This window comes from Anolis sagrei, chromosome 2 (assembly GCF_037176765.1).
Source record: "Anolis sagrei isolate rAnoSag1 chromosome 2, rAnoSag1.mat, whole genome shotgun sequence".
Taxonomy (NCBI): Eukaryota; Metazoa; Chordata; class Lepidosauria; order Squamata; family Dactyloidae; genus Anolis; species Anolis sagrei.
The window spans coordinates 102308358-102323137 of NC_090022.1; the positions used below are offsets into that span (position 1 = coordinate 102308358).

A 14780-nucleotide genomic window follows, 5' to 3' on the forward strand; every position below is an offset into this window, starting at 1 on the left:
CCTTCACCCAGCTCCCATCCCTCCTCCCCCTCCTTGGCGTTTTCCTGGCGCGGGGGCCGTCGGGAGTTGGAGTCCGCGGGACACGCCCGCTCATTCATCCTCCAACGGGGCGCGTTGCCTGCTGGGACTTGTAGGCGGGGCGGGCTTTTCCTTCCTCCTCCTCCTCCTCCTCCTGCTGCTGCTCTACTACTCCTACTCCGATGGCGGCGGGCAGCTCGGCTCGGGCAGCACGGCGTTGCTTCAGCCCGTTGCTTCAGCGCGGCCCGCACCCGCTCCGCTGCGGCAGGTAGGGCTTCCTTGGGGAAGGGTCTTCTTCCCCATTCCCTCATCCCCTCCCTTGGGCTGCCTAATGGCGGGTCTGCCCCCCTTTCCCTTTGTGGCTCCTGCGCCCAGAGCGCGGGGTCACGCGAGGACACACCTCCCTCGGTCTCCAGGGCTGAAGGAAGGCTTCCCCTGCAGCAGCCCAAGCTCCTCGGTCGCTGCCCAAGGGGGCCTCGGCCCCACCAAGCTGCAACCCTCGCCATTCCATTGCACGGAACTCCCAAACCGCGTTCATTTCTGCAGTGTGGATGCACCCTCTTGTCATCTCACGTCCCAAAAAAGGGGTGGAAATTGTCACATGAGGGAGGAAATAAGTATTGTCGAAGGCTTTCATGGCCGGAATCACTGGGTTGTTGTAGGTTTTTCGGGCTATATGGCCATGTTCTAGAAGCATTCTCTCCTGACGTTTCGCCTTCATCTATGGCAGACATCCTTAGAGGTTGTGAAGTTTTACAACCTCTGAGGATGCCTGCCATGAATCTAACAACCTCAGAGGATGCTCTACGGCCATGTTCCAGAAGCATTCTCTCCTGACGTTTTACCTGCATCTATAGTGCGCATCCTCAGAGGTTGTGAGGTCTTACAACCTCTGAGGATGCCTGCCATAGACCTCACAACCTCTGAGGATGCCTGCCATAGATGCAGGCAAAACTTCAGGAGGGAATGCTTCTAGAACATGGCCATATAGCCTAAAAAACAGCAGCCAGATTGCTAACAGGAGCGGCTCTCAGGGAGCATACTACTCCTCTGTTGAGTTAACTCCACTGGTTGCCAGTTTGCTACCGGGCCCAATTCAAAGTGCTGGTCTTGGCCTATAAAGCCCTAAATGGTTCTGGCCCAACTTACCTGTCCGAACGTATCTCCCCTTATGAACCATCAAGGACCTTGAGATCGTCCGGGGAGGCGCTGCTCTTGGTCCCACCTCCGTCTCAAGTACGTTTGGCGGGGACAAGAGACAGGGCCTTCTCAGCAGTGGCCCCCCGGCTATGGAACACCCTCTCTAGAGAGATTAGATCTGCTCCCTCCCTCCTCACGTTTCGGAAGCAAGTCAAAACATGGCTGTTTGAGCAAGCGTTCCCAAACACAGAGTAACGGACATGGATAAATGATATAGGAATGGACGATTGACGATGGAACTGGACAATGCTTGACAATAAGGAGACGCTAATGATGTTGTTTTTATTGTTGTTGTGGTTTTTGTAATTGAAATGCTTTAAAATGTTCTATGATACTGTGCATACTGTTTTGTTGGAAACTGCCTTGAGTCGCCGATAGGCTGAGAAAGGCGGTATACAAATACAGTAAATAAATAAATAAATAAAATAAAAACCTACAATAACCCGGAGGAAATAAGATTAAGAGAAGGGAAGAGAGGAAGAGGAAAAGATGCTGCGTTTTCACAGATATTTCCAATTTGTTCAAAATGTTGTTATTATTATTATTATTATTATTATTATTATTATTGGGTTGCTGTAAGTTTTTCCAGGCTGCCTGGAAAAACTCACATCGTTTCGCCCACATCTATGGTAGGCATCCTCAGAGGTTATGAGGTCTGTTGGAAACTAGGAAAATTGGGTTTATATATCTGTGGAGTGTCCGGGGTGGGAGAAAGAACCCTTGTCTGTTGCAGGGAAGTGTGAATGTTGCAATTGGCCACTTTGATTAGCATTTAATGGTCTTGCAGCTTCAAAGCCTGGCTGGTCACTGCCTGGGGGAATCCTTTGTTGGAAGCTGATTGTTTCCTGTCTGGAATTAGAACAAAATGAACAAAATCTGGCTACCTGTATTTAAAAAACTCAAAAATCAGGACAGTAAATAAAGAACAACACTCAAAAAGCAGGGAAATTACAGACAAGAATCAATCAGGGTTAGCTAACACCTTCAAACAAAGGGTTCCCCAGGCAGTGACCAGCCAGGCTTTGAAGCTGCAAGGCCATTCATTGCTAACCAAGGTGGCCAATTGCAACATTCACACTTGCCTCCAACAGACAAGACTGGATGTAACTAGGATGGCTTAGTTAAAGTTTAGTCTTTAATAAGCAGATCTAGTAAGATCAGTGACTCCCACAGTCAGTCTCATTTTTTTTCCTGGATAATAAGATATAATTGATTTTTGGTAAATTCTTAGCAAAAATTGGTTGGTTTGTTTGTTTGCTAAGAATTTACCAAAAAACCAATTATATCTTCATATATTTGGATGGTTTGTTGGTTAATAATTGTGTTCATTACAGCATCCACCCTTTAATCTACCCCTCTATTCTGCCTTGGTCAGACCACACCTTGAATACTGTGTCCATTTCTGGATACCACAGTTGAAGGGAAATGTTGACTCTCAGCTGGAATGTGTCCAGAGGAGAGCAACTAAAATGATTAAAGGTCTGAAGAACATGCCCTATGAGGAGCAGCTTAAAGAGCTGGGCATGTTTAGCCTGAAGAAGAAAGGACTGAGAAGAGACATGATGGTCATGTATAAATATTTGAAGGGAAGTCATAGGGAGGAGGCTTGTTTTCTGCTGCCCTGGAGACTAGGACACAGAACAATGGCTCCAAACTACAGGAAAGGAGAGTCCACCTGAACATTAGGAAGAACTTCCTAACTGTGAGAGCTGTTCAGCAGTGGAACTCACTGTCCCAGAGTGTGGTGGAGGCTCCTTCTTTGGAGGCTTTTAAATAAAGTCTGGATGGCCATCTGCCAGGGGTGCTTTGAATGCGATTTTCCTGCTTCTTGGCAGGAGGTTGGACTGGATGGCCCACGAGGTCTCTTCCATTCTATGATTCTATGAATCCAGAGCTTGTGTTCCTGACCATCTAACTATTCAAGTGTAAGAAATGTGTAACCATGGAAACTGGTCCTCCCTCCTCCGCCGGGAATGTAGTCTGCTGCTCAGAATATCTGATGAGAAACTGAATTGGGTTTTGTGTAACACGGAGGACCATTGGAAACACTGCGACTAAATTCAGCCGAAAATGGATACACTTGTCTCCCTATCTGATTGTCCCCGCAGTCCTTTCATGATGTACAGTTGAATAAAGCCCTTTTATCTGTGTACAGAAGGGAGTATGTGCAATCAGGTGATATCTCAGCAGGAAAGGAATGTGGCAAATGAACCAGATTCAGGCTTTGCATGCTTTTTCATCAATTTAGGAATGAGTCAATAAGGGATGTACATCTGGGTGAACTGAAGGGTGCAGCCTGGATTTTGGGAAGAAGAGACCACATCTCTGAACAGTCATGTTTGAATTATAAAAAATTGTGGAAGGAAGCAAACAGACCATAAAGATATTGCAGAATACCTTTTTAGTTGAGGAAATTTTTTTGTGCAAAAAAGGAGTTTATTTCAAGATATTGGAAACTAGGATAAAATCATGAAGAATTCTTGCTGGTGTATTATTATTGTTATTGTTGTTGTTGTCATTATTACAGCTGGGGTTTTCTGACTGCCGAGAAAATGTTTTTCAATCTGGGGAACAAATAATTATGAATATTATTCCCATCCCTAATTTAAAGAAGGAAAATCACAGAAAATGCAATAGTTAAAATTTGGAAATTTACAATTTCCTCAACAGAAATTGTAAACAATCGGTATGGAATAGTTTCTTATAATGTGTATTATATATAATTTGCAATGAATGATATAGTAGTAAAGGCATAATAAGCTTTTGCCAGCAAGTTAACCTCCAGCACAGTCTGTTCCATCTTGTTTCATTTCCCCACTTCCCTTTAAGAGCATCCATATAAAACTTTTCACAGAGAAATTGGTAAAACTGCAGTGTTAATAAACAATATAAAATTAGAGCCACTACTGAAAACCAAAAACTCAGTAGTACAACTAGTACTAAAACAACACAGTACCTTTGTCTCCTTTCACACTTGACTAGTGGATCAGATTGCAAAAGGCATTTCCCAGATATTCTCTAGTCATTTGAAGATGTTGGTTCATTCCTGTGTCTGTTGCCATTCAGGCAAGTCCCTTCTCAACCTTCTTCCTTCCTCAATCCACCCACGTCTCAGAGGAGAAAGCTCTCAAAGTTCAACCTCTGTACTATTTCCGAATGCGTGTGACACTTTTTAAAGTCAAAGATGCTGTCCAGCGTTTTTTTCGTATTCCCAGTTCCATAGTAAATCTTCTCAGTATTTGATGTTTATAGCCAAAGCATTTAAGTCCAGAAGCAAGACTGTTAAATTATATGTTTGCACTATGATTTAGGTGTGCCTCATTGGCAAGCACAGGCTGGCATCACATAAACACAGTTGGCAAAGGCTTACATATTTGTATCTCATCTGTGTGACTATACATATATATAAAATGTTGCTGGCAAAGTATTTTATTTATTTATTTATTTATCGGGTCAGAAGCAAATTGAGAATAGTTAAAAACTTGGCATTATACTAAATAGCCACATGGAGGGCCTTTGGGGTTGCTGTAAGGAGGTCCTCCATTGTGTATGTGGCAGGGCTCAGACTACACCTAAATAGAAATTCCTTTCTTGTTAGCTTAGTGCAGAAGTAGCCCTCTTGACGTCGACCTGAACAGCTGCAGCAATCCTAGTCCAGTAGTTGATTCATTACTTTCAAAACAAATACTTGCCTTGTTCTTAGCCTCGTATTCATATTGCCCATCTTCATTGTACAATTTCAGAGGCTTTCTCTCAGCCTTCAGCACTGCTGCACAGCAGAGAAGTACAGGGGATGACTGTGGCCCAGAAGATTCAAATGATGAACCAAGGCATCTTCTAAATGAAAACAGTTTAGAGCACAAGGCCATCAAACTAGAAGAACAAGTCCGTGTCATGACAGTAAGTAACTTCACTGAGCTATATTTTCTTTCAGTGTGTGACCTATATCATCCACATGTGCCATGAAGCCAAAATACAAAATGATAAGAGAAAGAGATAAGTAGCAAAACTTGTTATTTCTTACAAGGAGTTTATAGGTTACAATTAAGTGAGAAAATGATTTTTAAAAATGGTCCTGAAGCCAATGAAATTGAAATAGAAAATGTCCAGGAATGGTGATAGATTAGACCCAGAAAATATGCCAAGTTAGCATTTTTCATAAATGACCTACATAATTGAAATAATTTCTACAGTTAGTAAAAACAGTGTTCTCATTTTCCCAAAGCTGTCACGGAAAATTGTATTTGTCTAACGGACTGTATCCTGTTCTCTTTCCCAATGTTTGTAGATGTATAAAATATTCATTGCTCTGTTTCTTTGGAGGAAGAGCTTGTATTTGACACTGTTTCTTGCTCTGTGTTCAGGAACGATATCAGAGAGCCTTAACAGATTCTGAAAATGTCAGGCGGAGAACGCAAAAGTTTGTAGAGGATGCTAAGATTTTTGGTAAGTAAAAGTGTGCCTGTGACATACATACTTACCTGGCTATGTGAAGTGTTTAAAGCTTTAAAATGCTGCCCATAAACATTTTTATACTGTGCTATTCAAAGGGCTCATGTGGGCCAGAGTGAAGTAGCTTAATACCATTAGAAAAAAAGCTTTTCTAGGGGATTCTTTGAGGGAACAATGGCAGTGGTGCAATTCTGTTTTTCCTATGATTACAATATCTGTAAGAGATACTGAATAAGTCCTGTAATGTGCTCTTGGGCCATACACCAGCTTTTCTGTCATTCACATTCTAGTCATCTTCCACCCCCCGTTTCATCACACCAAGCTCCTTGGTAAACCATAGAACCAGCTAAGTTCTCTGTGCTGGCAAAGGACACTTTGAAGCAATTTCAGCTGCCTAGAGCATTTCTGCATTTTGCAGAGTGACTTAAGTGCTTTGACAAGATGCACAAGTCACCTGAAGTGGAAACATCTCACGAGTTTCAGGAAGTCTCTAAGACATCTTCAACTTCCTGGACAAACCATCTTACTAAATCCCCCATTTGCTACAAAGAGGAGTAGCTACCCTTTTAGAAAGTGGCATAATTATAATAGTATAGTTAGATTTTGTTTTCTAAAAAACCAGAATTGATTTCTAAAGAATTTCTCACTTAGCTAAGATTTAAAAGGATGAAATCACCAAAAAGGAATTCAAATGAATAGCTAGCATAGGTAGGCAGAATATCAGAAAATCTGAAGTATACAATGAGCTCAGGCTTTCCAAACAATAAAGGGTTTTTTTCTGGTTATGTCTCGCAAAAGGAAGAACAAGGAAATAGGATCCCTACATTGAGTTGATGAGGAAACTGCTAACAAGGGACAGAGAAAAGGCCAAAAATGATTCAACACTTTCTTTGCCTCTGTATTCAAGCTGTGCAAAATGGTGCAGGATATTTAGAAGCTAGAACATGCCCAGTGAAGGGCGACCCAAATGATCAAACGTTTGGAAACCAAGCCCCATGATGAGTAGCTTTGAGTGCTGGGTATGTTTAACTTTCAGAAAGGAGGCTGAATGGGAACATGATAACCATGTTTACATTTTTGAAAAGATGTTAAATTGAGAAGGGATAGTTTTTTTTCTGCTGCTGCTCCAAGACTTAAGAAGCAATAGATTGGCAAATAGGCAAACATTAGGAAGAACTTCCTGACAGTAAGAGCTTTTTGACAGTGGAGTATGCTGCCTTGGAGGATGGTAGAGTCTCCTTAACTGGAGGTTTTTAAGCAGAAGCTGGATGACTATCTGTTGGGAGTGCTTTCATTTTGTTCTCCTGCGTGTCAGAAGGATTAGACTTGATGGCTCTTGTGATCTCTTCCAACTGTAATTCTATTATAGTTTCCCCATCAACCTGCCCTTGATTTTTTTCAGTAATACTTGGAAAAAATAATCTGTAAGAATTTGAGTGCAAAGCTCTGGTAGCTACTGATTCTTGTACTACTACAAGAAGGCTTAATAAACTCGTTTGGAAGCAGTCATGTATGCATGCCATTGCAGCTTTAGTGATTTAAGACGTATTTCTCATTTTAAATTGAGAGCCTGGCATACAATGCACATCTTCTGACATTCTTTCCAGATATGTTGTTAATTGATCATTCTAGCCAGTTAGAATGTATTGCTACATTTTTGTACTTTGGAACAATTATGTGGGCATTTATACAGCAGAAGGTAAATTATGGCAATCAAAAAATCAAAAAGCAACTCTAAGGAAACTCAAGCATTTACTGCTGTCTCTGAAATCCAGCATCATTTTTTTTATGAATCTTTGGAAACGGATAATATTCCAAGAATTGTTGTCATCATCTAAATTCTGAATGGCTATTTTCTTAATGTCTTGATTTGTGTGTGTGTGTGTATCTACAGGCATCCAGAGCCTCTGCAGAGACCTGGTGGAAGTAGCAGATGCCCTAGAGAAGACAACAGAGTGTGCTTTAGCAGAACATAATGACCCAACTCTGACACTGAAGAAGATTTATGAAGGCTTGTCTCTCATAGAATCCAAACTACAAAGTATATTTGCTAAGCATGGCCTGCAAAAAATGAATCCCGTTGGTGGCAAATATGATCCATATGATCATGAAATAGTGTGTCATGTCCCAGCCGAGGAAATGCATCCAGGTACTGTGGCACTAGTGACTCTGGATGGCTACAAACTCCATGGCCGAACCATTAGACATGCACATGTAGGTGTGGCTGTAGAATCACATGAATGAGTTAGAGATGTATGGTAATACTTGAGATTCAGAAGAACTGGCATATCGGTCCACATGGCTATTGCTGCTGGGGCATTTCTATTTATTAAGCTAAGTTTGTATTATATGCTGTGGTCTCTCAGGATGGGCACAGCAGCTTGGCCTTTGCTTCCAAGATGTACAGTTATTTAATGTCACTTTTCCTATGTTATAAATATTTTTTTCCAGATGTTTTTCAAACATAGGTAAACTGGCCTTTTCTGTTATGATTCTCAGGTCTGCATTAAATTTGTCAGTGGATTTGGGAGAAGAAAGGAATTCTAAGACATTGTTATGCATTCTTCTTTTCCTGTTTCCTATACTCCTCTGCACATTTCCCCAAATCTGTTTCAGAGTCTCCCCTAACCATTGGGAACAGATTTACACCCCTCAGATAAAATGTGAAGAACATTTTGTTAGTACTGTTTGCTCTGCTAAATGACAGATGAGTGGATGAAATCCCTAATATTTGAAAGTTCTGTATTCATGAAGGGGCTAAGATTGCATCCCCAGTATCTCTGAATGGGGCTGCCAAAAAAATCCTGCCTGTCCCTGGAAAGCAGCTACAAGTTAATGTAGGCAATACTGAGTTGGTAAAACTTTCTATCAGTCAGCTTTCTATATTTCTAAAAAAAAAAGAAAGTCTGAACAGTTGAGCTTGGTGTACCAAAATCCTATGTAGCCCTGCATCTCATTTGTAGCTGTAATCAACCTGAAGGCCCTGAGGAAGCAACCAAGCACCAAATAGTTGAGGTTGCTGTTTGCTTAAAAAAAAAAAAAGCACAAAATAGCATCATTTTTTTCTTTTTCCTAGAGGTGTTGCTCCATTTTGGTTTCTTCTTTTCTGCTCCTTTTGTAGTGTATCATACACTGTTTGAATGCTGCTGCAGACAAAAGTACACACAGTTTTACAAGTGTGGTTGGGAAGTTGAAAGGTAGTTTTTAAATATAATCACACAATGATCCTTGAAAGAGGATTTTGTCATTTTCATCGCTCCTGTGTACTGGAATAACATTTCTGTTTAGCCATGTGCCACAAGTTAAAATGTACTGATTCTAACACAAATCCCTGAACGACCTCACTGCTTACATCCCTGTGTTCCAGAAACTTTCAGTGTACTCCTATGTTGTGCTTCCTGTTCTGTAAGTAGTTACTGATCCAAAAACTCTTCCCTTTATGCCAAAATTTCTCCATTGACTCAAGAGACCTTGAATAATTGCTTCACCATAATGTTTTCAAATATTCAGATGTGTGATGTCTGCTGGATCACCCCATTCATATATTTGTTGACTCTTGAAAAACCAAAAGATAATTGAAAAACGGTTTTTGTTTTAACAGAAATTATGTTGGCGTTTTTTTTTTCTTCTTCAACAAAACTTGGCCTTCTGTGTTAGGAATGGGCAAAAACTGGCTCTCTGTAGGTTGCTGTGCTATAACTCCCAGAAGTCCTCATCATTGGTTGTGTTGGAAGTTGTCATCCAACATCTGGAAGCCTGTGCCATCTTCCACAAATTTACCTGAAATAGATATTAAGATGGCTAGCCTGTAATGTCCTTGATTGACATGTATCACATTTCCAGCTGAGCTTCCATTGTGGTTTTGAATCACTCCCAGTATTTTGAAAGGATTTGGCCTTCTTGATTTTCTCTTTTAAGCTTTTTCTCAGTCTCCTTGATTTTTGGAAAACAAAGCTTCCTTTCTTTGAAGGTAAACGTGGCTATAGTGGCAGTTTTCCACTTACATACAGATTGAATTTAATAACCCTGCAACTACTTTGGGTTTCCAGTATGTTTCAAGAAAATCCAAGAAAGTTCACATCAAATCCAGTGCTCCATTTAAGATTAAATCCATGGTTGTTGCCATCATCCCAACTGTTCTAGGACAAAATGAGTTAAGAAATCTAGACAAATATCTTCTTTGTCATAATAAAAATAACAATAATGATGATTATGATGATGATGATGATGATTAATTTATTACCCACCTCTTCCTGCACTCAAGGCAGGATACAAGGCAGGCATCCTCAGAGGTCAAGGGGTCTGTTGGAAACTAGGCAAGTTATGCTTATATATTTGTGGATGCCTGCCATAGATGTGGATGAAATGCCAGGAGAGAATGCTTCTGGAACATGGCCATATAGCCAGGAAAACTCACAGCAATCCAGTGATTCTGGCCATGAAATCCTTCAACAACACATTGTTTCACAACTGTTTACTCTTCACAACGTTCCCGTGATGATGTATTTTCCCACTTTAAATGCTTCTGGAACATGGCTGTATAGCCAGGAAAACTCACAGCAATCCAGTTGTGAGACACTTTGAACATGATAATGTTGTTGGCTGCTGAATGATAAAAAATTGGGATTTCTGGCAGAAGAGTTTCTAAAACTGTTCATCTGTCAATTCCTTTGGAAACTGAAGGTTTTTCCACCTGCTTGTCTGTCCCAAAACTGAAGTTAGCACAGTGATACATGCAGGTATAGGGTTAAATTCATCATAAGTCTAAATGCTGCATAATTAAAAATAGAAAATCCAAAAATTGCACTTTTTGTTGATCAAAACTCCCATCCCCAGTTGAAGAATCTTTTAAGAAAATATGACTTGGAGAGACATCAGCCCAACAGGTCTTATCACTTCCAGTTAGAATAGACAGAAATGAACTAGGTGGACTCGCGATCAGCAATATAAGGAAGCTTTCCAGCCCTTTTATGATCTTGACTTGTTGGCCAACATTTAATTAGATTATTTCCCAAAAATGTCTGAGTATGATTTAATTAGTGCTGGAAAGGTTGAAAATAGAATAGGGAGCAGTCTTGCTGAACTGGTAGTCAGAAACAGGAAAAATCCTATACCAAAAACTGAAATTTGCATTTAGATTTTTTTTCTACAAAATAAATGGACAAACCTGAATAAACAATTGAAGCTGACATTCATTCAGTTAAATGCTGTCCTTGACACAAAGTTCCTTGTTGAATGCAAATGAAATAAAACCCATGCTGTTTAGAGCACTGCTTCATGAGCCATGGGCTCTAGCCTGGAATGGAGTTCTCTTAGCCCAGTGTTGTGGTAACAACAAAATTGGCAACATTAAAGGTTTCTGAATGCCACCCATTTATACAACTTGTAAACAACAATGTGGACTCTACAGAAAATGCTTCAGTTGTACTTCATACCTGTTTAGCAAGCCTTGCAAATCTGATTTATTATGAGTAAATGTTTGGTATTATTTCTGTTTTCTATACCTCTATTACACAGAATCACATAAAAATTTCTTGGGAGGAAAGGGTTATGAGTGGAAGAGGCTTCAGAAGCCCTGTTGAGAATATACTGTTGTCTGCAAATCTCCTCACATTATACCCTCTCAAGATGTTTGTCTTCCAAAACTGCTTAGAATATCTTCTGAATAAAACACAACTGGCCAGAAATCTAGAAATGGATTATTTCTTGCTGTTTCCTAATCAGAAAGGATCCTTAAAAGGAGTGAGATTAAATTACCCTGCTGGTTTGAAAAAGCCAGCATGTGCTTTTGTACATCGCCCTGCTGGTAGCTGGGTATTGTTGCTGACTCAGTGCAGCCACTGTCCAGTGCATAGTTTCCTTCAGTTCTCAACTGCAACATTGAATCCAGCCATTGGCAGAATCCTTTGACAAACGCTTTTTATTTATTTCGAGACTTTGAAAGTTTATGCCACAACAAATACCACAGACTTAACATGGTTACTCTTGTGGAGGCTGGTTTTTCCTGGTCTTTCAAACATTCCTTTTGCTCAGTTTTGCAGATCTACCCAGTGATTGCATTTTGCAGATCTTACACAAGTCAGAAATACTCCAAAAATTGTTTCTTCAGAAGGTAAATCACTGTCCTCTTGGCACCAGTTACTCCTTTTTGATGAAGCTGCCAAGAAGTTGAGGACCTGGTGTGGCCACTAGTTGAGACTGATCTGATACGTGATGTGCTCATGAAAACACAGGAGTCCAACTGGGTCAAATGAAAGTCTTATTTAATACTGAAGTGTTTCCCAGGTGCATCTACATTGTGGAGTGCATCTATACTACAGAAATAATGCAGTTGGGCATCATTTTAACTGCCATGGCTCAATGTTATGAATCCTGGGAGTTGTAGGCCACACAAGGTCCTTAGTTTCCTTTGCCAAAGCATACCAAGTCCCAGGATTCCATAGCTTTGAGCCATGACAACGTAGTGTCAAACTGCATTAATTCTACAGTGGCAGAATTAGCGGCAACCCAAGAAGTTGAGTGTGACGCCCTTCCCTTGTCCTTAACCCAATTTTTCATAACTGGTTCTTAGATACAGTGGACATGCTGTTCTGTACTATCTCTACTTTTCATGTCTGAATGACTCTTCAAGACTTGTAGCATTGCCAAGTTCTGGGTTTTTTTTTTTAACTCACTAGAAGCTTTTCCACACAGCCATGTAACCCAGAATATCAAGGCAAAATAATCCACATTATCTGCTTTGAACTGGAATAACTGAGCCCACACTGCAATATATCCCAGTTCAAAGCAGATAATGCAGGATTTGATTCAGCTGTGTGGAAGGGGCCTAGGAAAGAAAATAAGGGTAGTTTCAATTTGATCTATACTTCACCTTCCTACTCAAACTGGGACTCAAGGTATGTTAGCAGAAGGAACTGGGATAGGATTTTACTGTAAGGAACTAGAATCTGAATGTCTTCTGGCACCAGGTTAATCTTGGTTTAAAAATAAAGGAAATCCAAATAGTAAGGAATATGATTTCAACCTTCTAAATAATACAGTAAGTCCTTGGTACCCACTGGCATTTTGTTCAGTGATATCAACATCCATGGATGTCCAAATATTATAAACAATGGTATCATAAAATGATGTCCCTTATATACAGTGGCAAAGCCATGGTTTGTTTTTGGGAATTTTTAAAAAAATAGTTATGGGGTGAAATTCAAGGATACGGACGACAAGTAGTACTTGACTTTGTTCAAGAAAACATCCAGTGGTATTTTAATTATACTGAAGGAGACAAAACATTAAACAAAGATGTAAAGATAACTTTGTGCTTGGAAAACTACATTTCATCTGCTGTCTGGAAACTTGCATTTAAGGAAGGGTGAAGTTCTGAAGTCCGCATGTACAGGATATTAATTGTCCCAGCCTGCAAAGAATCAGCACTTTGCCATTAATGCGCAGCAAATATAGGTACATGCTTTTATGTATCTTGAAATCATGTGATGATTTCTCACCTCTGTTGCATTTATGACCTTGACTGGAGAAAGTGTGAGGGTTGGACTGTGACTCCCACCAGTTTGTCAACATTAATAACCATGATTCAGTGCTACGGAACTCTGAAATTTGTAGTTTTGCAAAATATCTATCCTTTTCTGTCAGGGTGCTACGATTGGCCCCCTCCTCTTGACCTTCAGAAAGAGTGAAAAGGTGACTCTGGGATCAAGCCTCCAGAGAAGAACCATAGTGCAAGAGATGGACTGGAATTATGTACAATGACTTTCAGATTGGCCTGGATTATGATTGCAGAAAGCATGGTTTTATAGTGATTGTAATGTTTTTAAACTGTTTTAATGTATTTCAATCTTGATCTTAATTTCTAATTCCAATGTTTCTTTTAACTGTATATTGTTGTTAAGGCATTGAATTATTGCCTATCTGTAAGCTGCCACGAGTTCCCTTTGGGGTAGAGATAGGCAGGATATAAATATAGAATCATAGAATCATAGAGTTGGAAGACCTCATGGGCCAGTAAATACCACAAATTTCAAATGTCAGGGATATTGACATTAGGAAGAACTTCCTGACTGTAAGAGCTGTTCAGCAGTGGAACTCTCTGCCTTAGAGTGTGGCAGAAGCTCCTTCCTTGGAGGCTTTTAAACAGTCTGGGTGGCGATCTCTCAGTGTGCTTTAATTGTGCTTTTCCTGCATGACACGGGGTTGGACTAGATGGCCATGTGTTCTCTTCCAGCTTTTTGATTCTATGGTTCCATAGGAAAGGCGCCTTGGCTCTAATTCAGAAGTGTGGGTGCTCTCCCAGTGTGCATCTCCTCCGTAGAATGAATGCAGTTTGACACCACTTGAACAGCCATGGCTCAATGCGATGGAGTCCTGAGAATTGTAGTTTGGTGAGGCACCAACACGTTTTGGCAGAGAAGGCTAAAAATCTTGTAAGCCTACAACTGGATTCCACAGCATTAGAGCCATAGCCGTCAAGGTAAAGGTTTCCTCTTGACATCCAGCCTAGTCGAGTCCGACTCTGGGGGGTGGTGCTCATCTCCATTTGTAAGCCGAAGAGCCGGCGTTGTCCGTAGACACTTCCAAGGTCATGTGGCCAGCATGACTGCATGGTGGAGCGCCGTTACCTTTTCGCCGGAGCAGTTCCTATTCATATTTGCGTGTTTTTGAACTGCTAGGTTGGCAGAAGTTGGGGCTAACAGCAGGAGCTCACCCCATCCCACGGATTTGAACCGCTGACCTTCCGGCCAGCAAGTTTAGCAGCCTTGCGGTTTAACCCGCTGCGCCCCATAGCAGTAAAAATGGTGTCAAATTGTATTAATTCTGCAGTGTAGATGCACTTCCAATGGTTCTTGAGTGCTTCTTACAAAAGAGCCATATAACCCAGAATATAAAGGCAGATAATCCACAATATCTGCTTTGAACGGGATTATCTGAGTCCATACTGCCATATAATCCTGATCAATGTGGATTTTATACAGCTGTGTGGAAGAGGCTTAAGACTGGGATGTACCTACACTGCAGAATGAATGGCTCAATGCTATCCTGGGAGTTACAGTTTCGCCAGGTCTCACCAAACTCCAGGGCAATCAAAGTGGTGTCAAAGAAAC

The 14780-nt window shown here is 40.9% G+C and overlaps 1 protein-coding gene across 1 annotated transcript; it reads left to right on the forward strand.

Annotated features, from left to right (window-relative positions):
• The first annotated feature begins 171 nt into the window (after window positions 1-171).
• On the forward strand, window positions 172-11357 carry GRPEL2 (GrpE like 2, mitochondrial). Its single transcript, XM_060765061.2, has 4 exons — window positions 172-286; window positions 4962-5118; window positions 5583-5664; window positions 7565-11357. The coding sequence occupies exons 1-4, from the start codon at window positions 201-203 to the stop codon at window positions 7912-7914; spliced, it is 675 nt and encodes a 224-aa protein (XP_060621044.1). The 5' UTR covers window positions 172-200; the 3' UTR covers window positions 7915-11357.
• The last annotated feature ends 3423 nt before the right edge of the window (window positions 11358-14780 follow it).